General features: G+C 42.8%; 1 protein-coding gene across 1 annotated transcript; it reads left to right on the top strand.

Moving 5' to 3' along the window:
* The first annotated feature begins 20,245 nt into the window (after positions 1–20,245).
* Positions 20,246–26,027, top strand: LOC114909798 (uncharacterized). Its single transcript, XM_029249606.1, is given in 8 exon segments — positions 20,246–20,285; positions 20,385–21,077; positions 21,268–21,452; positions 21,707–21,905; positions 21,995–22,555; positions 22,558–23,866; positions 24,027–24,691; positions 24,694–26,027. Coding segments are annotated over 8 exon segments (4,986 nt in total).
* Positions 26,028–26,408: the final 381 nt, after the last annotated feature.

Raw genomic sequence — 26,408 nt, 5'->3', positions numbered from 1 at the left:
CGTAAGGCCGGAGGGGGAGGGGACACACCCAGGACGGGACGCCAGTCCATCGCAAGGCACCCCAAGCGGGACTCGAACCCCAGACCCACCGGAGAGCAGGACTGCGGTCCAGCCCACTGCGCCACCGCACCCCCCATTTTTACAACATATTCAAAAATTTAAATGTTTGCTTCAATGACACATTATAAGGCTTAAGATTAAAAAAATCAACTGCACACAGTAATAGTTAAAAGTTAAATTAAATGATCACTAGTTTCACTGAATTTTACGCCCCCCACCGTTCACATTTTAAACATCAGTCAGTGTGTCAGATATGGCCAGCTGTGAATGGATGAGACAAATAAAAGCTGAACAGCACCAAATACCAAATTTAGGAGTTCGCATACATCCACAAGTGGCAAATGAGGTAAAAGAGGTCCACCAAAAAACAATTCCTAGAAGTGCAGCACTTGTAATAAGGACTACAAATTAAGTTGGATGAAAGGTGTAACACAGCATTAGATGATAATCTAAGAGTTACTTTACAGCTAAGTTTAATATCTGGAAATAGCACGATTTTCTACCACAAATCAAGATTTTCGTATATTTAAGTAGAGAATGTATTTTCTTAAAGGACAAAAATGTGCAACGCTATTAATATGAAATGTATTAACTCTATGTCCTGGAAATGAACTTAATTCTTAAGACTATGTCTGACATTAAATATTGAAAAAGCTCATAAATTCCATAATTTAGTTAAAATTAAGAACATTCACTTAACATCTGAGTGCTTTGGGCCAGAATAAATAAAAATTCTAGTCCTTTTTTGTACACCACTTTGGAACACTCTAGACTATTTTTATCTACCTCAGATATCTGCATATGTAAAAAACAGAATGAAACAGCATGATTTCTTTCTCATAGGCAATATCCTAAGCGTAGCTGTTTCCTTTGAGGAGGAAACTCGGCCTTGATATTCAGTCCTCATCTGCTTGAGCATCGCTTTGTTCTGGCCCCCAGAAGGTGAATAATGAAACCCCTCTACCAGAGCTGCCCTGTTTTCTCCACTTGACAGCTGTAAGCTAGGCTTTCTATCTTTGTCTTTTTTATTATTTTTCAACTATGTATTTACTTTCTTACTTTCAGAATTACAACATTTTATCTAAGCTTATCTGTTCCATTCTGTTTCTGTGATGAACAATTAGCTTTAGATCAGTTATACGTTATAAAGCTGTATCATAACTCCCAACCTGTGCATTTAACAGGGCAAGATGGATCACAGGCAGGTCCATAAGGGGTGATACAGTACTGGATCACTAGCTACCTGCTCCTGTTCAGTAGGTCTGTAAACAATGAACTAAGGACTTAATTTAAATTGGTTAATGCTGTAGAATTTCTCCAAAACACTCTAATTTCATTTGTATCAACTGCACATGGCAGCAAAGCCCTGTAAGTAGCGAAACAGTGTACTTATATCTCCATGGATGTAATTTGCTAATTTGAATCACTACCTGTATCAGTAAAATAGGGGGAAGCTGTAGGTATAATCTGGTGTATATAATGCATCTAGTCTGTGATGAAGATGTATGTTCTTAGTGTATTGAGAAAAGGATTCTTGTAAGTATTTTGCCAACATATCTACCTACAACCACTGGACAAGCCTAAGTCAAGGTAACAGAATTAGTGGCATATACCTGAAACTTGCCACACAAACCCTGGATTCTCTTTTTTAAGGCAAGCCTTTGAAAAAGTGAAGGACAAAGAGAAAATCCAGAAACCACAGAAAAAGATATAGTAACATAGACATACCTCTTCCAAGCCTAGGAAAAGAAATGGGGGACAGAACATTTTGGAGGCACATCTAAGTGGTGATTAAAACTTGATACTAACTTGACAGCACTTGACAGTTTAACTCCAATCTGACATCTAGGATAACGCCATTGCTGCTTTTCTAAAATATTTAGACATTTGTATTTATATATTGATTTAGCTGACAAAATATAACTGACACCTAGGCATCCAGACTTACAATATATATCCTTATACTCCTTGCTGATTTCATGTATTTCTGTTTTCTCACATTTATTTTCAATGTACAACATTTTATTTTGTATGTGTTCCATGTAATGTATCTACACGTGCTTTTTATGTGTTTCCTTTTCATTTAACTGAAATGTGTTTTTCTTTTTTCCTGGCCTAGTAGAGTTCTGATTTTGGTGTGCAGTGTGTGAAAAGTAATGCAATAATTCATTTTTTAAAGTATGAATCAGAAGCTGTCAGTTAGTGTGTATCTGAAGCATTTTCCAGAGGGGCGCCAGTATACAAACTGTTTTGATTCTGGCTAACTTTGCAGGTGTGCTTCTGAGTGAACTGCCTCTCTCAAATACATTTGCTAGTTTGCAAGGATGAAAGCCAGTGCATCCTCTGGAACAGCCATATCCGATGCTGTGGCTGCATTTGAAGAGGAAAGAAACATTAACGATCATCAGTGAAACAACACGTTGATGTATTTCCGTATTTCCAACAGTGGTGTGAAAATCGGATATGTGTCTGAAATACTGTCCTGCTCAACATCCCTAGGGATCTCTTAGACAAACCATCAATTTAGCCACTCCAGAAATTAGGTCTCTGGATTTCCTCCAGTGCTCCATTATGTTACCGCTCTAGTGCAGCAAAAACAATTAACACAAACCCCATGAAAATGCTGCTTCCAGAATCATCATTTACTGTAAATGTTTTTCAGGGACAATCCTTTGTTTTCTGCACAATGATTAATTGAAAGCATTTTATTTCTTTGCCTTTTACAGGCAGGTAACAGGGCTCAAATTGGTCCACTATGTTTTGTGCTTCAGCCAAATGAAAGAAGTGTGTTTTTTTTTTTTTTTTTTTTTTTTTAATTAGAGTGTCATGCATTGTGCAGTAAAGTGATAAAACAAATAATAATGTATATACAGCAGTATCCCAATGCTACTGAAAGTCATCCCCTAAGAACAGGAACAGGGATGGACTCTATATAGTTGTTATGAAGAAGAGACTGCTGGGTAATGTAAACAGCTTAGCAACCACAGAAGTGTCTGTGTACATTGCTATATCAGAGCCCAGATCTACTGCAAAATGCACTGTATATACATATACATGCACAATGTTCAGTCAAACAAGGTTCATTGTTAGCAGTATGTGTGAGCTCTTAGGAGGCTAAACACACACACACACACACACATTTTCAGAACCGCTTGTCCCATATGGGGTCACGGGGAACCGGACAACACAGGGCGTAAGGCCGGAGGGGGAGGGGACACACCCAGGACGGGACGCCAGTCCATCGCAAGGTACCCCAAGCGGGACTCAAACCCCAGACCCACCGGACAGCAGGACTGTGGTCCAACCCACTGCACCACTGCACCCCCCTCAGAGGCTAAACAGTTTGTGCTCAAATTGCAAGTGCATTATCACAAAAACTGCAGAATTATTTAATGTGTCTAGGCAAATTTTCTCAAAAATAATGAGAAACTGCATTGAGAAAGAGGAACTGTGGTCGTAGGTTGAAGCTCCCAAGGATTGATGGACATTTTACAGGATTGTTAGTAAAAACCACGAAAGTATAGCTGCAAATATTACCACGGAATTAATTCAGCACTTCTGGAACCAGGTCTTAACAAAAAAGTATGTTGTGAGGTTTACAAAGCTGGAATTTATGGCAGGGCTGCCATCCGGAAACCACTTGTATCCAGGTCCAATGTACAAAAATGCATAACCTGGAATATGAAGCATGAAATGTTAATCTTTGAGCAATGGAAAAAGAATGAATATAGTCTGAAAAGTAATCTTCCAAAGTTTTTTTACACGTGAGGCCATTTTACAGGATCTGGTAGACCTTATGGTGCAAACACTGCTCTCTCATGATGTTCACATATTCAAGGATGATAATGTCCCCATGAACACAAGATGAAGTCAAATTCCTTCCATGGTTTCCTTAACCACCAGATCTAAATAGCATGGAACCTTTAAAGGAAGTACATTTCCACCTCCTTCATCTCAACAAGAACTGTAGGTTTTTTTTTTTTTCTCACAGACTTGTGTGTGTGTGTGTGTATTAATAGTTGGGACGTGGTGGCATGGCAGGCGGGTCTGGGGTTCGAGCCCTGCTCTGGGTGCCTTGCGGCAGACTGGGGTTCCGTCTTGGATGCATTGCCTCTCCTTTCACCCTTGTGCCCTGTGCTGCTGAGTTAGGCTCCGGCTCGCCGTGACCCCGCTCAGGGCAAGCGGCTATAGACATTGGTTTGTTGGTTGGTGTTAATAGTTGTCCAAATTAAAAAGATCCATTTACACTGGTAAGAGGCAGACTTCCACCGTGCTAGCTTGCTGATGTAGTTTGAGCCTCTGAGCCTGTTAGTACTGTGTGTGAGCGAAACACTGTTTGACATATTCAGGCACGTGGCAGAGCACAGATAATGCCTGAAGAAGGATTATCAGCAGCTCAGTCCCAATGATCCCAGCTCTCCCTGTGACAGGCTTTGTGAAGCCACAGGGTAGAAGAGGGAATTAGCTGAGGCACATTCAATTAAGGATTGCCAAGAATGAACCCAGGGAGAGACCTGGCAGAACCCGTTTGCTGGCATCAGGACAAGGCAGGTCAGCAGTTTCTCTTCTGTGCAGTGTAAACTACACTGGCTCCTTGTCCACTGCCTATTGATTTACCATTGCAAGCTTCATCAGGCAGTGCAACAACTTATTTTAAAAAAAAAGTTGCTTTCAAAAGCGCAGCGGATTTGGCCGATGCCTGCTGTGTGGTGGGTATGGGGTTTGAGTCCTGCTTCGAGTACCCTGCGATGGACTGGTGTCCCATCCAGGGTGTTTACTCTCCCTCTTCAGCCTTGTGCCCTGTGTTTACGGGATAGACTCCGGCTCACCGCGACCCCACTCAGGACAAGCGATTGTTGACATTGGTTGGTGCTTTCAAAAGAAAAAGGAAAATAAATACATGTCTGCCAGGTATCTATGTGTACAGACAAATAAATTGTCAGTCCTACTGTCCTTCAGTCATTTTAAATTTAAGTGAAAGACACAGTTTTTTCCAGCTAAATGCATACATAGTCTAAGACTCCAAAAATTTGTAGTAATTAACACACAGCTGAAAATTTTGCAGTATGCCTGTGCTCATTTAAATTCTTTGTACTATACAGTTCTGATAGAAAAGCTGTAAGAACAGTTTGTAAACTATGAATGACATTAACTACTGATCTAAATCATGTATAAACTTTTTTTTACAATAAACAAAAAAGCTTTTCAAGATGCTCCCCCCACCCCCCCCCCCTTTTTTTCATATTCTTGCTCCAGTATGTGGTTTACCATTGTTTGTCTAGGTTGTAAGCAAAGCTGTTGCCACATGGATTTATTCTTGTCTTGCTTTCATTGATGGATGGGATGCTGAATCTGTCAGAGCCTGAAGTGCCCACCTTTCATCTTCAAGTAGGAAGAAATGTGTATAACAAATGGGACAAAATCATTTGCCCAAGGCACAAAATTTGAACAGCTGCAATGGAATCTTTTTAAAAGAGCAGTAGTTAATTCGTTTTGTTTAATCTATTGTATTAATTAGCCTCATGGATCCTGCAAACAATGGCAAAATTCACATACTTACAGTACGTTAGTGTATCATTAATATGTACCAAGTTAAGAAAAGCCTTTTTCACTGTAGATTTACACGGACTTGTCACATCTGTCCTTTTTACAACTTGAAGTTAATTAAAGTTATGTGGCCTTCTCAAAGGTGCCCCATCTGTGGACCACCTGGCACTTAAACCTGGTGTCCTGGTAGAGGTCCAGTTCATTCACCTGCTGTCCCATAAATTGTGAAGTTGTTCTGAGCAATAACTCATCCATGCTTCATCAGCAGCCAGCATGATGCAGTGTGGTTCACACATGCCCAGGAGGAATAAACACTTGGCTTAATAGCACGGTGTCTCTCTGGGGTCTCTCTGGAACCTTTTCTTCTGGATGTTTGACAGCTTAGTAAATTAATGCACAAAGGACTATGTGGAATAAATGCCTCAAGAAGTGAAAACAAAGATGTATTTCAGAGCACTCGTTTGAATGCACTGAAAAATAACGTATATCCAGGTGATTTTTTTTTTTTCCCCATTTTATGTGTGCAGTAATTCCACTGAACTGGCTAACCTTATTTCAAATTTCATGAATACACCATGGAAACCTCTGTTGGCTAAGACTTTTTGAGGTCCTCTGCTGCTGCTTGGAGGCAAGTAGCAGACACTGCATGGTTCTAGTTCATCTGCAGTTGTAGCTCTCTGCTCTGTGGTCTGTAACATGGAATTTATTGTCATTACTGCAGTACTGGCAGTGAGAAAGATTTCAGCTGAATTAATGCAAGAAACTTTAAATCTCCTATTTCATTCTGGTACATTTTTAAAAGTAAAGACATATTTTGTGTGAAAAATTACATAAGTAATTGCATACACACACACACACACACACACACACACACACTGTCTGAACCGCTTGTCCCATACAGGGTCGCGGGGAGCCAGAGCCTAACCCAGCAACACAGGGCGTAAGGTCAGAGGGGGAGGGAACACACCCAGGACAGGACACCAGTCCCCTCACAAGGCACCCCAAGCAGGACTTGAATCCCAGACCCACTGGAGATCAGGACCTGGTCCAAACCATTGCGCCACCGCACCCCCCATAAGTAATTAAAAAAACAGAAAAAACACTGCTTTCAGAGTTTATAAACTTAAGTTATACATACTGAAGTAATACACACACACACTTTCTGAACCACTCATCCCATACAGGGTCACAGGGAACCAAAGCCTACCCGGAAACACAGGGCTTAAGGCCGGAGGGGGAGGGGACACACCCAGAACAGGACACCAGTCCACCGCAAGGCACCCCAAGGGGGACTCAAACCCCAGACCCACTAGAGAGCAGGACCTGGTCCAACCCACTGTGCCACTGCGCCACCGCACCCCCCGAGCTAATATATTAATATGTAAATATGCAAGAAGAAGGGAAGAACATGTTCACTGAAGTATTAAAAAATTCAGTTGTTGGAATACTGTGTAACTCCTCAACAAATATTTGTTTTAAAAAAAATTTAGTTATACATTCTACTGCATATGAAGCAAAACTACTTTTTATCACTTTCAGTTGTAAAATCAGTACACAGGATTTTGCAAGGCCTGACAATTGCTGTAGTAAAATCATCAAGTATGAATTTGTTCATGTTTCACGTTGGATTGACTTAAGGCTACGTGCATTACTGATGTATATATAAAATACTTTACGAGGGAGAGGACATCTTCTGTTAAAAAAAATGGGTGCTTAACTTCTGGCTCATACAACCCACAAATTTAATATTTTTTCCTCAATACTGATATTAATGAACCATTTCTGAAGAATGATACCCACCTTCAAGAGAAGACTGTCAAATCCACTGAAAGAAAGGTATACTAAATAAGGAAGGAAATTAAGAAATTTGTCAGTTCACCATCTGAAGTTGCTAAAGATGTGATGGAAGAGATGGTAGCCATAGCATTGAGTTGCACCAGCTCTTTATTCAATGAAGATATTATTTGATGGATGAAAGACCAAGTGATTAGTATGTGAGCTCAGCTTGTTAAGCTGGTTAGTACGGAAGTAAAGCTGGATAATGTTAATACTTAGCTAAGTCTTTTTTGCTCAGGACTTAGCTTTCAAACATCATCTCTGTCATGTAATCAAGGCTTGTATGCTTAACTGAACACCTGGAAAAGTCTGAATAAAATATTGCAGAGCCCAAGACCATAATCTCTGGTACACAATTAATTAAATGGTGCTTGGGCAGAAAGAGTGACGCAATAGTCACAGAAAGCTGATGAGCTTGAAAATAAGATCTGGCAGAAATAATTAAGAATTACTGGGTTACTGGAGAATACTGCAAGAAATACTCTACTAAGAGGATATCTGCGGATCCAGCTACCCTTTTCAACCTGTCTGCCCACCAATTATCTTGTAATTGAGATAGATTCTGCCTACAGATACCCCACAATGTGCCTGGTTCACCGAAGGGATATAATGGTTTGATTTGTGTGTTTCCCCGATACAAAGAATATCATAAGAGCTGCTTTGAAGAAATGTGAGATCAGCTTTGGATATTCTCCATCTATGATTCTACCCTGATCTGTTTGGTGATATTCTTAGAAAGTGATGCAAATTCAGCACTGTCGAAAAAGCATTTAGGGACAGTGCAGTGGGGGTTCAAATTCCCCACTCAGCTCAGATGTGTCCACAAAGGGAAGATGCATCTTTTTGACAACCAGGGCAAGGCAAGTTTTCCTCTGGCCTTTATGAGAGAATGAGAAAAGTATTATTCTAAATTACTATAAGTCTAACACTTCTGTTGTGCTCCAATCAAATCTGACCAGTGAAAAAATTTCTTCCATAAATATGGTTTCTTCCATAAGGTTTTATGACATCTTTATTACTAGACATGTGAACATATACAATTAATGATTAATAGTTTCACTGAAGGGTTTTATTCAAATTTTGTAACTTTGTGGTGTTTCCAGTCAAATCTGACCGATCATAGGGAATGAATGGTCAAGACTATAATAAAAAAGGAAAGAGTATCTTCCTGTCGTGGACGAAGGAGGTCAGGACAAAATTGAACCTGAAGTGAATTGAAGTCCCTGAAACACTGAATATGATCCAGACCTTGAATTAACTGATGAAGCAAAATTAGCTGAAGAAGAAGAGGGTCTGCTGAAGTGAAGAATGGAAATTCATTACATTTTTGAAAAGACTTGACCATTCTCACTCATTCTTGCACACTTTCATTAACTACTTGTCTTTGTCAGTTTTGTGGCAGCCCAAAGCCTATCCTGGAATCACTTGGTCTAGCCTAGGCCAGAAAGAGCTCTATGCTCTGGCTTAGGCTAGAAGGAGTAACCTTACATTTACCTACACATTAAGCAAATGTTTGTCTCCAAAGCAATGTACAGCTCATAGAAAATACAATGTGTTCATTATATCAGCAGAAAAAGAGATTTAGATGCAGACACATGAATCTAAAGCACAGTTTGTTATTTTCCACCATATGAACCATTGTACATCACACAAGGTTTATCCAAATAATCAACAATTCTTAATCAGATTCATCACATTCAGTTTTTTTTTTTTTTAATAAAACATTTATATTGCAGGAGTAGCTCTGTGAAGCTTTATCTGTTATTCATTAGTTATGTTCTCAAAGTTACAGAGCATGAACATTTACATGTTACATCAACTTAAGAGTTCACGGGAGCTCTTCAGTTCAGCTGTCCACCAGGGATGATCATGCAGTTTTTTTTTTTAACCTGAAGTTTTAAGACCCTTCTCAGATGTAGACAGAGATTCAGCAGTTCTGAGTGATAGGGGCAAGTAATTCCACCACATCAGATCCAGAACCAAAAACCTTTGTGCTTTTGCTTTTGAACTTTTTGTGCGTGGGACTACCAAGAGGGCAGAGGTAGGCGACCGTATCAACCTGGGTGGGGTGTAGCAGATGATCAGGTCTTATAGATATCTGGGAGGACTTCAGTTTGTGCTTTTGCAGACCATAAGCAGGATCTTGAATTTGATCCGGGCAGCTATAGGAAGCTAATGTAGAGAAACGAGGAAAGAAGATTCGTGGGAACATTTCAGTAGGTGAAACACAACGTGTGCAGCAGCGTTCTGTATCAGATTTAGTGGTTTGATGGCAGTAGCTGGAAGACCAGACAGGAGAGAGCTGCAGTAGTCCTGCTGGGATATCACCATGGGCTGGACAAGTAGTTGCGTTGAGTCTGCCGTTAGACAAGGATGGACCCTGCGGATGCTTTGCAAGATCTATGTGCAGGTCCAAGTGCTGGCTTTGATGTGCTGAGAGGAAGACAGACTTAAGTGAATCATAACTCCTAGACTCTTAGCTGAGGAGGTAGGCAAAATCAGTGAGTTGTCCAGTTGGATAGAGGGCTCACAATAGGAAGACGGGGCAACTGGGAAGTGTAGGATCTCTGTTTTGGAGAGGTTGAGTTGTAAATGATGATCAAACATTCATGCAGAGATGTCTGATAGACACGCAGGGATGCGCGAGGAGATGTCTGTTGCTCCAGGTGGAAATGAGAGGAAGACAGGGACCTTGGATGGGGTGCCAGTGCATCACAGTTAGACTATTCTGTAAGAATGAAATCTTTCATGAGGGACATTCTTTCATGACTCTAGGAAGTATTAATAAACTTTGTAGAAAATCTCAACATGATACAAAGCAGTTTAGACCTAGTGAATGAGAGGTCACCTTTGAATCCATTATGCAGTGTTTATGGAACTCTTATGTTGAAATATGAGAACATTTTGAAGAAATGGCTTTTGAACTGTAAGATGCCACTTGGTTGCTTCAAATGGCTTCATATTTCTTGGTTTTTGCATAACCTTGCACAGCAGTTATAAAACACAAAGAGACGATGAGGACTGGTCTGTTCCAGCTGTATGTTAGAGTTCAGATGGTAATATAGAGAAGAAATATATACATAATACCACACATTAAACAAGCTTTCTTAAATAATGACACTATGCTGATTTGACTGCATATGAAAAGTATATACAAGATCATTTCATCATTCAGTTCAGATATATATCAAAAAGAGATTTTTTTTTTCTATTTGTAGATATATATCTATAGACAGAAACACACACACACACACACACAGTCAGTCAGAAGCCACTTGTCCCAAGCAAGGTCATGGTGAGCCAGAGCTTAACCCAGCAACACAGGGCGCAGGGCTGGAGAGGAAGGGGACACATCCATTACAAGGCACCCCAAGCAGGGCTTAAACCCCAGACCCACCATAGAAAAGGCCCTTGCTAAACCCACTGTGCCACCACATCCCCATTAGAGCATAGACAAATATATGTAAAGAAGGATAGAAATGACACAAGGGTTTTAATGATACAATTGTTAAAAATGTATTTATTTTATTTATGTGGAGGGGGGTGAAGTGGCGCAGCAGGTTTGGCTGCGTGCTACTCTCTGGCAGGTGTGGAGTTCAAGTCCTGCTTGGGGTGCCTTGTGACGGACTGGCATCCCTCCCTGGGCGTGTCCTCTCCCCTCCAGCTCTATGCCTTATATTGCCGGGCTAGGCTCTGGCTTGCCCTAGCTCCACTCGGGACAAGTGGCTTCAGCCAGTTTGTGTGTGTGTGTGTATTTTTTTTATTTATGATGAAGATGAAAAGATTATAATACTGATCAAAGACCATCTTTTATGAAGATGAAGATTAAAGCATCAATAAAAAGGCTTTAAGGTTAAGCATGTCAGGATGGAAATTTACTATGTATGGTAAACACCTATTTCAATATTTTTGGTTAATTATGCAAAACAGTCATTATTGACAGAGTTGCACAATAGTGTAAAGGTCAGGCAATCTAATTCTTCCATTCAGGAAACTAAACTTCTATTCCAAAGGTCTTACTTGACTGCTATGTGCTGTGTTCTGTTTATGGAAATCATATTTTTTTTAAAACCCCTGAAACTGTTTTCATACTTAATAGAGGAGGCTGATGAGGCTGACTTGGTTCATGCTGCCTGTCCAAAGTATGAGCAAAAACCATTAAAGTGATTGTGGACCAAGTGCAGTTTTACTAATTCAATGAGATGATGAGAAACCCAACAGCTCAAATGATACTTCTGTTAGTGTAATGTTAAATAAATGAAAGAGAGGCACTGAGACCGCTCTCACATGTATCCTGGATCCAAGCATAGTGAAAAGACTAAAAATTAATGTTCAATAATGACATTTATAATGACCTCTTAGTGCATATTCATTATACATAATGGTTTCACAGCATGATCCCTGTATTAATAGTCAATGAATATGTGGACTGCTATTAAATGCTGCATGAAACCCAGCCCATTTCAATGCAGTGATTGCATTGGAACACAGAATGATATCAAAGCTGTCAACAACGATTTTTGGCAGAAATAAGCATGTGATAGCAAAATAAGATGTCTATTTCCTTTCTTAAAAAAGCCCTGATGTCTTCATGAGCCATGCTTTAAAATACACATTCTTAAAGTTTAAAACATGCTTTAAAATAGTAAAGGAGAAAAAGTTCCAAAAATTTCATGTACAAAATGTAACTAATTGTAAATGTTACTAATATCTTATGACAATAATTGATTTTTGTGATTTATCTACAATGTTCTGTATATAAAGTGCTGTGTACAGTGGTTCTTGAATGTTTGTGAACTGTCAATAAATAAATGAACAAGTATAATCGTTTTCCCTCATATATTTAATTGGGTTTTTTTTTTTTATATCTAGTTGTGTTAAAATCTGGTCATGTTTTAGATCATATCTATGCAGAAATAGAGAAAATTCTAAACAGTTCCCAAACTTTCAAGCACCACTATATATCTTGATTCTGCTGATGGAACAATCTCATTTATACTTAATCTTAAATCAGGAATGGATTTACTGAATGATGTGTATCAAGTTCTATGTCAAGGGCAAGAAAGAGAAAATAAAAGAAAAAGAAAATAACACATGATGGTAGGATGGCAGAGTGGCAGGGTGGCACTGCAGATTTGGTCAGGTCCTGCTCTCTGGTGGGTCTGGGATTTGAGTCCTGCTTGGAGTGCCTTGTGATGGACTGGTGTCCCATCCTGGGTGTTCCCCCTCCCTCTAGCCTTGCCCCCTGTGTTGCCCAGTTATGCTCTGGCTTGCCGTGACCCTGCATGGGGCAGGTGGTTTCAGACAGTGTGTGTGTGTGTGTGTGTGTGTGTGTGTGTGTGTGTGTGTGTGTGTGTATAATGGTCAAAATAATGGTGTTGATAGTTTCTTGGATCATGGTCATGTGAGCCTCATCCAACAACCACATCAGGTCAGTGAACATTTCCTTGCTTTTGGTTAACTTTGTGTCTTACGTGATGACTCTGAGAGAATTCCACTCTTTGTGGTTTACAGGAGATATAATTCACCACACATACTTTCATACTGCATAATTTTGCTTTCAGTAAGGAAATACACTCTCCATAAAACATAGAACACATTTGTTTGTTCTTGACTTAAGAAGCATTGCATGGTACGTCCTACAGTGAATAACAAAATCCAAATTTATGGCTTGATAAATTATAGTCATTACAGGCATGACAGTCATGGATATAGTTTCTGGAGAAAACTTATTTTCAAATAAAAAGTTTGAAGAAGCTTCCAAAAGTTAACAACAGAAAAACAGATAATGAAATTTATAGTTGATCTCTGTGTGATATAAAAATTTTATCATGTGCTTTACCTATATAAATTACAGGTGGAACATAATACAAAATCTGTATGTTCATACGTATGTTAACCAACTGTTAGAAACTCAATGCAGAGGAATTTATCCTGCAATACAGTATGTCCTGTTTGTGATGTTCACTGTTAGTATAGAGGACCACAAAGTCTTCCTAATTTCGAAGAGGCAGAGGGGGAAAACATTTAGTATAAGCACCATCCACTACTCAGAGCTAATGTTCATGGTAAGGTTGAAGCATACAGCACCTGGTATTTTCTGGAGTTTGAAGACACATGTACCTAGAAAACTTTCTTACAAGAACCTGGTTCCCCTGGAATCTAAAAAGAGAACCCCCTGCTTCTCAAGACAAGTTCAAGATCACAGTTCAACATGTTGAGTGTGTGACCAGAATAAGGTTATTATTATGTTTGCTATTTTATAAGTATATAATTTCTTATAATATCAGTTTGTACCAAGTGTTAAACATACACACACACACATTTTCGGAACCGCTTGTCCCATATGGGGTCGCAGGGAACCGGAGCCTACCCGGCAACACAGGGCGTAAGGCCGGAGGGGGAGGGGACACACCCAGGACGGGACGCCATTCCGTCGCAAGGCACCCCAAGCGGGACTCGAACTCCAGACCCACTAGAGAGCAGGACCCGGTATAACCCACTGCACCACTGCACCCCCAAACTCTTCACAATTACATTTAAAAATATCAGTAAACAATCTCAGTTGTGCAAATAGTATGCACATGGATTTGCAAAACTGTTAAAATATATTACACATGAGAAAAAAAAAAAAATTAAAAGGTGAAAGTTACATTTGAACCCCCTGCTATACTGGTGTGTTCCCCAATCAGAAAAGGAACTTCCCATGATTCCCTATGAAGCCAGTTCAAATGCCTTGCTTCTGTTCAGCAGTGAAGAAGCAGCACTTTGTAGACCAAAGAGGCAGTTTGGCAAAACAGCAGAAACAAGCAAAGGTAAGTTTTGCAGCACTGCAAATGTGCATAGTTATTGAAACTGCTGTTGAACTTTTTACCTGAAGCCCTGAATAATTGAATAATTGAAACTGTTACGAGTAGCAGCATATGGCCTAACACTGGGTTTGTGTGTGCACCTATAAACACACTGCTGTAAATGTGTTGCCAATGTGGTGAGAATGGTTGTATATTTCTATAAGGGTTTGTAAGTGGTCATAGTGGGACAGATTAATCTGTCACATACATATACAGATGATCCCCTACTTATAATCGGGTTATGTTCTGATAAACCTGTTGTCAGTCAAAAATATTGTAAGTCAAAAATGCATTTAATACACCTAACCTACCAAACTTCTTATCCTTTAAGATGGTCGAGATTGTCTATTGCGAAAGTTCAAGTTCATGTGTGATGGCCATTACGGGTTTGCCGCTTTCGTTCTCCTCAAGAGTAATTGCCTTCCTCTTCTTCTTCCCACCAGTAGCAGGAGACACAGATGGACATTTTGTAGACATGATGGATGCACAAAACACAACGTAGATACAGGGGGTATCCAAAAAAAATGCTGGCAACACAGAACACTGTAGAGCTTTGGTTGTACACACTGAACCACGTGGCAGACTGGGAGATGCATATCGTTGCCACTGCCCAGCTCCCCAGCATCACGAGAGACTATTGTATCGCATATCACTTGCCCAGGAAAAAAAAACAAAATTCAAAGTATGGTTTCTACTCAGTGCGCATGCCTATTGTTCCATTGTAAAGTCGAAATATCATAAGTTGGACCATCGTAACTCGGGGACTGTCTGTAATATATGCAGCACACACACATCTACAGCATATAGAACACAACATTCACACATACAAAATAGAGCATATGGAACATTAATTACCCCACACACACCAGAGTAAACACCTACTTACCATGATGGTAGCCATGTCACCATAACACATGCATGTAGTTATGATTAAAAAACACTTGGTGGCCATGATTCCCCCATGTAAGCCTCTGTGTCATAAAAGACACATGCCCTAGAGCAAGGGCACAGAGGGTTCAAGACTGTTTCCTCTCTCCCCAACACCTTGCCCAACCTAAGAGTTCCAGGATAAAGACCACTGAGTCCAGAAGCCCTGAGTCACTGACCTATTGTCCCATGGATAAGTAAATGTGTGACATACACATATTTCGAATTTTGAGAAGTGACTAATTTTATTTTTCAGTTTATACAAGTAACATTAATTTCTTAAATTAAACTGTTGCTTATACAAAGCAACAATATGACTTGTGCAACTTTAGTAATTTATAATTAAGTAATTAGGAATATGTATGACCAGGCAAGCTGAATTAGGTTACTTCCCCCTTTTAAGGTTACTAATTTATGCAGGCTCTGGCTTTCTCCTTCTCCTTTCTCATTTATTCACAGGTTAATTCAACAAGAATCCGTGTTATCTGCATGCACTTCTTGTTCTATCTCTCATTCAGCCTATTTTCTGAGACTGAATTCACCTCAAGATTTTAATGTGTTTCTATTTTCATTTATTGTTCAGGATGTATTGCCATGCATGCAGAAGTTGTTTCAATAAAATAGTGGTCAGCAATTACATTTTGATCTTTGTACAGTCTCCAAAAAAGTGAGCAAGGGTGGAGAAAAAAAAAAAAAAAAGTTGTACACCAGCAATTGCCCCTCAAATCACACCACACACACACATTTTCTGAACTGCTTGTCCCATACGAGGTCACGGGAAACCGGAGCCTACCCGGCAACACAGGGCATAAGGCCGGAGGGGGAGAGGACACACCCAGGACAGGACGCCAGTCCATCGCAAGGCACCCCAAGCAGGACTCGAACCCCAGACCCACCGAAGAGCAGGACCCGGTTCAACCCACTGCACCACCGCACCCCCATCCCCTCACATCAGAATTGAGAAATTGCTTCATAAATGTCATTCTTTTTTTTTCTGAACCGCTCATCCCATACGGGGTCGCGGGGAACCGGAGCCTACCCGGCAACACAGGGCGTAAGGCCGGAGGGGGAGGGGACACACCCAGGACAGGACACCAGTCCACCGCAAGGCACCCCAAGTGGGACTCGAACCCTAGACCCACCCGAGAGCAGGACCCGGTCCAACCCACTGCGCCACCACGCCCCCCTAAATGTCATTGTCATAATTGCAAACATGGGTACTACATGCTGTGAAATACAATATCTGCAGGCATACATCTAGAAGTCACAGAGGCAAATCTCTGGGTGGAAGAATCGTTTGTGTTTAATGGCCCAAAGCATCCCAGCTACATAATAACTTTTTACTGTATGCAGTTACAGAGAACAATCAATGTTGATGCTGAATTTGAAACCAGAATCTGTTTATGTACAGATACCCCTCCACTTACGTAAATTTGACTTACGTAAATCTGGATTTATGTAAAATAAATTCTTGGCATACACATAATTGGTAGATCGCTCTTTACGCAAAACATCCGAAATAGATTAAGTGCAAGTCGGCGTAGCGAGATAAGGCAGAAAGCTGCATCTTTCCGGTTCTCATGTGTTTTGAGTCATGATCGCATCTCCTCTCGTTAGTGTTTGCATATTTTTTTGCCCATTTCATTATTCATTATTTCATTATTTACAATGCCTGGGGATAAATGTGCACTTCTAGGAAAATGAGAACCGTCTGTCAAGCGTACAGCAATCAATTTGGAGATGAAATTGAAAATAATAAGGAACTATGAAGGTGGACTAAGATTATTGTCTGTAGCACGGGAACCAGGTTTAGCTGCATCGACTATAAGTAGGATAGTGAAGGATGCTGCACGTATAACGGAGCACATGATGATGGCATTCAATGATGATGAATGATACGTAACTTTTGACTCACGTCAGGGGCTGAAGCATTTTCTTAGTAATAACAGGAGGAATAATTTATTGTCACACTCGAGAAAGATATATGTAGGTAAGGATAGCATGCCTACTGGAGCATGCCTATTTCTCAGTGATTACTCTAGAGTACTCCATCCTGATGGTTAATTTTTCAGAATGGGCTGTCAGAGCAATTAAATAATTTGTGGAACATCTCATAAACAGAAATATCTTCTAATCAAGGCTTGTTTTACTGAATTTAAATGAGTAATTTATGGTGCCTTATTAAATTTCACAGAATAAATCAGATTTATGACAATCATTGTTTCTTTGTTGATTTTCCTATTTTTTTTTATTTTAAAAATAAATAATAATACTGTCTGTACTTTCCCATCTAGTTGAGGGTTGATTTCATCTTCTTATGGCATACAAAGAGAAAAACAAAGACACTTTAACAAGACTTGGTGGAGTAAGAATGAGCAAGACAAACTCTTTCCTCATTATTCACTGTCTCTGAAAACTCTTTGTGGTTAATGGGAGTAACACTATTATAATCGTGGTTATCGCTACTGTATTTCCCATAGGCATGCCTACACAACAGCCACATATGGTAGGGATGCACAGGTGGATTGTAATGAATTCCTTCTACTCTGTTATTTGTACTCAAGTACATTTTTAAAGAAATTGTACTTTTCAGAGTGAAATTTTACACTGATCACGTTTACTGAAGTATATTTGTCAAGAAAAAAAGAATTCACTATTACATTTCTGTCATCCTCCTTCAGATACGTTAAAATTTTCCACTTTTAATGCTTCAATTTTTGCTCCTTTACACTAATCTAATCAGTGTTACAAACTTGTAACCGTAACTTTATCTGTTCGAATCCCAGTCCTTTAACTGCTGTTATTGCTTCATTCCAAACTCTTCTAGTATAAATACCCTTTGGTTTAAATTGGTAAGGGGTTGTAAATCATTTGATTAAATATTTCCGCTAAATGGCAAATGATTGATTAATTTGGGGCTTTAGGTAGGTTAAGGGTTAGAACTGTCACCTTACAGTGGAAGCACATAACTTTAAATCTTTGCTCTTGCTGTACTCTTTATCAAGGCACTGAGCTTGAATTCATACAGTGAAGTTACCGTGCTATATAAAGGAGAAAATGGTCATCTTTCAAGATTGACAACTAAACCACAAGAAATAATTATCCTTTGCAAACTGTGGTCATTTATGTGTTTTGTATTTATGTGATTAATTTTATTTGCACAAATGATTTAGTAGTGTTAATGTTAACATTGCAACCTCACAACATTAAAAAGGACTAACAGACTGGAATTTATTTTGTGTCCAATTCTGAGATGTCCAGCAGCTTCATTTAAATCTAAGTAACTTCAGTACTTGAATGGTTTTTTTGAGCTGGTACCTTTCTGAAAACTTCCAGATGGGTGTCAAGATATCCTGGAATTCATTAGAATTGCCGTGTAAATTAAATGCCAGTTATTCAAGCGGGAGAAATTTAAACAGCATCATCCACATGTTTACAGAGAGACTGACAGTGTAAACCCAAACCTTAAAGTGCTTTTACAAGAGTACTCTGTCTGGTTACCCTGCCCACCTTGATAAAGAGGAAATCCAGTTGAAAAACATGAAAATGCAGTTCTGATATTCCATTAAAAAAAAACTGTTTTGGTTACATCTTGTCTCTTAACCTTATATATATGTGCTTTATGTTTTCATACTGAAAAGTTGATTTTGCTGTGATCTATTTGGGTAGCAACAATGTTTTAACTTTTTGTGTATGATCAATAAAGATTGCATCTATTTGTGCCTTGTGTATGCTTCAAGGTATATAATGAAACATCCTCATTTACATAATGACAGGTTCTGATATTTTCATGTAATCATAAGTTAAAAGTAAAACACCATTGTTTTAACTACAGACTTATAACTGCATTGGTCTCTGTGGTCTTGCTTTAAAAAGCTAGGAAGTGCAACAGATTGTCAGTGTAGCCCCTACGCAACTTGTTCTCGTGTAGTTGGATGTTTGGGGGCGGGATGTTCCGGGGGAAAAAGGGGAGTTTTTTTTTTGGGGGAGACCGGGCGAGGAGAACGAGCAGTTTTGGGTTCGTTCTCGCGCGAAGGGGGTTTTGTGAAAAAAAAAACCGGCGCGAGCGACAACCAGCCCGGGAGGATTGGGGAGTGGAGGATTAGGGTTTGGCCAGCGCGACTGGCCCCGGAGAGAAGGTCGCCAGGACTCGCCATCATCGTCCCGCCATCCTCACTGGAGAGAGAGTGGCTGTGAGGACAGGTCGCTGTCGGTTTCCTGCCCTGCACGAAAACCGTGAGTAACGGCGGGAATTTCCCTCGGTGGTGGATAAGGAGCTCCAGACTAAAGCGCGCCAACGAGACGACGCCGGCACCAGAGACTGAGTCGCATAAAAGGGAAAAAAACGTGTTCGTTTTGGTGGTGTGAATTATTTGTGTGGACGTTTTATATTAAATGTTTGTTGGGCTTATTTCACCTGAATGTTGTAACCGTCCCTGTGTAGGTGTGAATGTTCTTTTTTACGGCAAAGGAAGGCGGGGCTGGGTCGCTGTGTGTGAAGTATGGGAGGTTTATACGACTGTAATATAACAGTATAGCTGTACTACGCTAACTGGGCCTCTCCTCACCCTAGCAAGAGCCATACCCCGAAGTTGGGGGGGCGACAGTACACGCATCCCAAAGTTGTGCTGTAGACACCACCGATTCACCTCCCATGCTAGAGAAAAAACATCAGAATCGAGTGGGTGGGCTACACTTGGGGGCTCGTCCGGGATCTGATTACTGTTTTCTGTATTTGTGAGTATATTTTTGTATGATTTGATGTCCCTTTGATATGATTTGTGGTTTGATGTCTGGAAAGTTGTTGTAACATGGAGTCAAAGCAGATAGTCCAATGGTGTAACGACAAGGGTATTGATATAAGAAAAGCTGTTGTGCTTAGTGGGGTTTCTGTTGACATTACTGATGAGACTGTGTACAAGGTGCTGGATGGGGTGGGAGTATTTGGTCATTGTAAGGTAAGGGGACGGTGTTTAGAACCGGCTGGAGACAACCAACTTGTGTTAGTTGAAACCACAAATGATATGACTAAGGCTACCATACCTGAACAGTTAGCCTTTGGAGGTGAGTCGGGGCCCTGGGTGGTTAATGTCAGCGAGACCCGAGAATGTCCAATACTTGGTGAAAGAGGCAGTTTCCAGGCAAAATTCCTGTCATTCCTAGCAAGTGAAGGGAAGACTCTAGCTGATGTCTCAGGCTGGTTTGGGCCTACTCCAGCGCCACCTGTCGCTCCAGACTTGAACACCAAACTCGTGGATGCCATCTCTTCACTTGTGGAGAAATGCCAAGCCACGCCTATGGACGGACTCGGCTATCGTAAACTTCGCTTGTTCTCCGGTGTGAAACCAACTCCACCGGGAGAGGAAGAGTATGATGCCTGGGCTGAGCAGACCACTCACATGTTGGATGAATGGCAGTGTTCAGATATTGTCAAGAAGCAGAGGATAGCTGAGAGTCTCAAAGGGCCAGCAGCAGACATTGTCCGGTGCTTAAGGGTTAGTAACCCCTCTGTCACTGCCGATGATTACCTCAAAGCCCTGGAGGCAGCTTTTGGGACCACAGACAGTGCGGCTGATCTCATGGTAAGGTTCCGTGGTACATTCCAGCAGGAAGGTGAGAAACTATCAGCATACTTGTTCCGTCTAGACAAACTGTTGCATGCAGTTCATCGTAAAGGTGGGGCTGAGGTGGCCGACCTGGACCAAATTCGCATTGAGCAGGTTGCACGAGGAGCTCTGTCCCATGATCTTGTTGCCATGCGCATCCGAACGATGTATAAGCTTAAACCTCCTCCAAGTTTCACAGAGTTGCTCCGTGATGTCCGAGAAGAAGAGGAAATGATCCTGGCAAGGCAAAGTGTGGGGAACGCTGCTCTTCCAGCAATGGTTAGGTGTGTGGGGTGCGCTACAACCCTCCCCCGTACCAGTGCAGCCTGAAAATGTTGCAGTACCTGTGGTAGCGGGGAATGGTCAGGAAATAGAACGGCTCAGGGAAGAGTTCAGAGGGCTAAAGACGGAGGTTGCCCGGCTGTTTTCTGCCTCGATAGCTGCCTCCGATGGCATACCACAGCAGACCATGCAGAATCTCAATCCGAAGGGTACAGGGACCTTGTATGCCTGCGGAAGGGAGGGTGCTCCCAGACCCCAGTATCGTGCTGGTGTTTTTTGCTATCGATGTGGTGAAGATGGGCATTTCCAGCGAGAGTGTCCTAATCCAGAGAACCTTCGAAAGGTGACGAACCGACTATTGAAATTAAGGCAGCCGCCGGGAAACTTCCCAGGGGCCCAGTGAAGGAACGGCCTGCCGCCCCGGAGAAGACACGTTCCACCAGGTGTGATATGCTACGGCAAAGGGAGGCTATATTGCCAGAGGGTTTAGTTGGACCCAGTGCTATTGTCTCGGTACAAATTGAGGGCATTTACGCTAAAGCTTTGCTCGATAGCGGTTCCCAGATTACTCTACTGTATCGCTCCTTCTATGACCAGTATTTGAAGCACTTGCCTTTGACCCCTATCGAGTGCCTAGAGATTTGGGGCCTTAGTGTGGAGCAATATCCATATGATGGCTATCTGTGCGTGAAACTGGAGTTCACTGGAGACGTAGTTGGAGTAGTGGAGACCATAGAAACGCTTGTGCTTGTGTGTCCAGACCCGGTTGCGAAAGGGGAGGTTTCTGGGGTGATTGGTACAAACACCTCCATAGTTAGGAGGCTCTTCCAGTCTTGCATAATCAAAAGGGGGGAAATTTCTTAGCTACCCTTGCTGTCCACCCAGTAATAAAAGAAGCGTATGAGAAGTTCCAGGAAGCTTCTGACGGCCTGGCCGAGGAAAGGCGAGGGACCGTCTGGTTCACGAGGAGCAAGCCTTTCACTCTGGCCCCAGGGGGTGTTGCTACAGTGATTGGCACTCCAAAGTTTCCTGGGCACCTGAATAGTCAGGCCGTGGTTGTAGATCACCCAGAGGAGGGCCCTTTCCCGGAAGGGCTGCTGGTAATGCCTGTTGTAGAGGAGCCAGGAACTGTCCAGTGCCGTCACCTCGCAGTCACTTTGAGGAATGTGTCTCAGCAGCCGGTGACATTAAAACGTGGAATGCCTATTGCGCACCTATTCCCAGTGGATGTGATGAATAAGGGGCTAGGTAGGGAGGAGACGATGCCACATATGTCTCAACTATCCCCCTCCTCTTTCAACTTTGGGGACTCTCCTGTGTCTATTGAGTGGAAGGATAGACTGTGTTGGAAAATGATGGAGAGGAAAGAGGTCTTTTCTTGCAGTGAATTTGATGTAGGGTGTGCTAAGAGTACGCAGCACCACATTCGAGTGACGAATGAAACGCCTTCAGAGAGCGTTCTAGACGTTTACCGCCAGGGGATCTAGAGGATGTGAGGAAACATCTCCATGATCTAAAGGAGGCTGGAATCATCTCAGAATCTCGGAGTCCTTACGCTTCTCCGATAGTGGTGGTTCGGAAGAAAAACGGAACCATACGTATGTGTGTGGACTACAGAACCCTGAACAGGAGAACAATTCCTGATCAGTACACAGTCCCTCGGGTGGAGGATGCTTTGGCTTGCCTGAGTGGTAGCCAGTGGTTCAGTGTGCTGGACCTCAGAAGTGGTTATTATCAGATCCCTCTGAGCGCGGCAGACAAGGAAAAGACCGCATTCATCTGTCCCGCAGGATTTTACCAGTTTGAGCGGATGCCCCAAGGGATATGTGGGGCCCCAGCAACCTTCCAACGGGTCATGGAGCGGACTGTAGGAGATATGAATCTTCTGGAATGCCTGGTGTATCTTGATGATATTATTGTATTTGGGCGAACATTGGAAGAGCATGAGCAGCGCCTTCTAAAGGTGCTGGACAGACTAAAGGAGGAGGGACTGAAGTTGTCTTTGGACAAGTGCCAGTTCTGCTGCCCTTCGGTGACTTACCTTGGTCATGTTGTGTCCAGAGATGGCATTGCTACAGATCCCTCGAAGGTTGACGCAGTGAAGTCGTGGCCACGCCCAGAGAGCATTACTGCTCTTCGCTCTTTTCTCGGGTTTTGTGGGTACTACAGACGGTTTGTGAAAGATTTCTCCAAGGTCTGTTATCCTTTAAATCAGCTGCTGCAGGGCTGCATCGTAGCTAGAGGACCAAGAAGAGTGGCAGGGGCTAAGACTGCCTCTCAGCATGGAAGGAAACCAACATCAGGTCTGTGTCCAAAGGAGTGGCACCACCCTTCAGAGCCGTTTGGTCCTAGGTGGGATGAGGACTGCGAGAAAGCTTTTGAAACGCTAAAAAGGAGTCTCACAGAGGCCCCAGTTTTGGCCATCGCCAATCCAGGACTGCCTTATGTGCTACATGTTGATGCTAGTAGAGAAGGTTTGGGGGGTGTCCTCTATCAGGATCAGGGAGCAGGCCTGCGCCCTGTGGCTTTTGTCAGCAGAAGCCTTACCCCAGCAGAGAAAAATTACCCCACCCATAAGCTAGAGTTTTTGGCATTAAAGTGGGCGATTACCGACAAGCTGCATGATTACCTCTATGGAGCTAAGTTTGAGGTGCACACAGACAATAACCCATTGACTTATGTCCTGACCACAGCCAAGTTGGATGCAGCAGGGCATCGATGGCTGGCAGAACTGGCCACATATGATTTCAGCCTGAAGTACCCGCCCCGGGAAGCAGAATGTTGAGGCAGACGCCTTGTCACGGCGCTCACATGTCCCTCCTGAGGCATCTCAGGGGAGAGGGGCCATGCCAGCTGACTCAGTCCAAGCTATCTGCCAGATGTCCTCAGTCAGACCACCTCGCTATCGTCACTGCAGAGCGATTGATCTCATGGGCTCATCAAAAGGGGCGGTACCCAAAGCCTATTGCAACTTGTCTTTCCTGAATATTCAGCAGCTGCCCCAACTGACTCCAACAGACCTCTCATATTCACAGCAGAAAGACCCCTGCATTAGCGAAGTGTGGCATGCGGTTAATCAGAAGAATGCCGAGCGTGCCAACAAAGTGAGACATCCTGATGTGTCTTTGCTGCTGAAAGAGTGGGATAAGTTACAGGTTGTGAATTCCGTATTGTACAGGATGAGTAAGCCACCCAACAAGCCGCCTCGCCAGCAACTGTTGCTTCCCCAAGAGTTCCGAGAGACAGTACTCCAGTCTCTACATGACCAGTCGGGCCATCTTGGGTTTGAGAAGACCTATGGGCTGCTACGGGAGAGGTTTTATTGGCCTCGCATGAAGACACAGGTTGAAAGGTACTGTAAAAGCTGTCTCAGGTGTATTCAGAGGAAAACACTGCCCAAGAGAACTGCTGAGTTGTCGCATCTTCGCAGTGATGGACCGATGGATCTCGTTTGCATGGATTTCTTGACGATTGAGCCTGATTCCAGCAACCTCTTCAACGTGCTTGTGATTACAGATCACTACACCCGCTATGCTCAAGCTTTTGCAACTAGGGATCAGAAGGCGGAAACTGTCGCTAAGGTTCTGTGGGAGAATACTTCATCCACTATGGGCTGCCCAAGAGGGTGCACTCTGATCAAGGCAGGGATTTTGAGAGTCGGCTCATCCATGAGTTGTTGGGCATGCTCGGCATAAAGAAATCAAGAACTACACCTTACCATCCTCAGGGCGATCCCCAGCCGGAGCGGTTTAACCGAACTCTGCTTGATATGCTCGGGACCCTTGACGCGCCAGACAAAAGGAAATGGGGTAAGCACATTGGCTATCTCGTACATGCGTACAACTGCACGCTGAATGAGTCAACCGGCTACTCGCCGTATTTCCTAATGTTTGGTCGAGAGGCTAGGTTGCCAGTAGATGTGGCATTTGGAGCATCGGGTGACGGTACCTCCAACAAATCCTATACAAGATACGTCAAAAACATGAAGCGTGAGCTTCAAGCTGCATATCAGTTGGCTGAGAGTGTGTCGAAAAAGAGGAATGAAGGGAACAAGCGACAGTACGATCAGAGGGTCCGTTACTGCCCTTTAGCTCCTGGTGACCGCGTCTTGATTCGAAATCTTGGACTGCAGGGGAAGGCCAAGCTTGCTGACCGCTGGAAGGACACCCCTTATGTTGTGGAGGATCAACTTCCTGGGTTGCCTGTGTTCAGATTGAAGCCAGAGGGTGAATTGGGCCCTGGGAAAGTACTGCACCGCAATCACATTCTGCCTATTGGGCAGGAGGTACGGTGGCGGTCTGAAAAGACTACAGAGGCATCCAAATTTAAAAGGAGGGCTAGTAAGCGGCTCCAAACGAGAGATGAGAGTTGTGGTCGCTCATGCTTGCCAGCGGTTGAACTGGAATGTGCAAGGGAGCCTGAGTCTGATTCAGAAGAAGAAGAAACGGGGGTCTGGTATGACTGTTATCCTCAGAGGAGGTCACCGGAGCCAGAGCCTTTAAGCAGTGGATCTGTTGAACTCGTTGACCTGGATTTGGGTCTGGATGTTCTCACGAATGGCTCAGGGCTGGAAATGACTGCGGTTGAGGGGCCGGCAGTGATGGACGTGGATGGACCCACTGCAACTTGTAGGACGGATGTTCCGGGAGATGAAGTCGAGTGTGGTGCTGGGGTACGGACAGCAGAAGAAGTGAGTGAGGGACGGGATAATGTCGCAGAGAACTCGGCGGGGTCTGCGCGGCCTCAGCGACTGAGAAGGGCCCCTACCCGACTCACCTATGATAAGCTGGGGAGCCCCACTACAGTAGCTGTTAGCACACATAGAGCTATTTCAGTTAAGGTTGGGGAAGGTTTCGCTAGTTTCTCTTCACCTCCTATCCGGAGATACACCAGCACTTTGTACAAGTGGATAGGTTGAAGGGAATGTATATTCTGTTCTAATATGATGTTGAAAGGATGGACGTGATGTGGGTTGCTTGTCATGAGGACATGACAAATTTGGTGGGGGAAGAGTGTAGCCCCTACGCAACTTGTTCTCGTGTAGTTGGATGTTTGGGGGCGGGATGTTCCGGGGGAAAAAGGGGAGTTTTTTTTGGGGGAGACCGGGCGAGGAGAACGAGCAGTTTTGGGTTCGTTCTCGCGCGAAGGGGGTTTTGTGAAAAAAAAAACCGGCGCGAGCGACAACCAGCCCGGGAGGATTGGGGAGTGGAGGATTAGGGTTTGGCCAGCGCGACTGGCCCCGGAGAGAAGGTCGCCAGGACTCGCCATCATCGTCCCGCCATCCTCACTGGAGAGAGAG

Source organism: Scleropages formosus, unplaced genomic scaffold (assembly GCF_900964775.1).
Source record: "Scleropages formosus unplaced genomic scaffold, fSclFor1.1, whole genome shotgun sequence".
NCBI classification, from domain to species: Eukaryota; Metazoa; Chordata; class Actinopteri; order Osteoglossiformes; family Osteoglossidae; genus Scleropages; species Scleropages formosus.
This window is presented reverse-complemented; position numbering and strand designations above follow the sequence as displayed.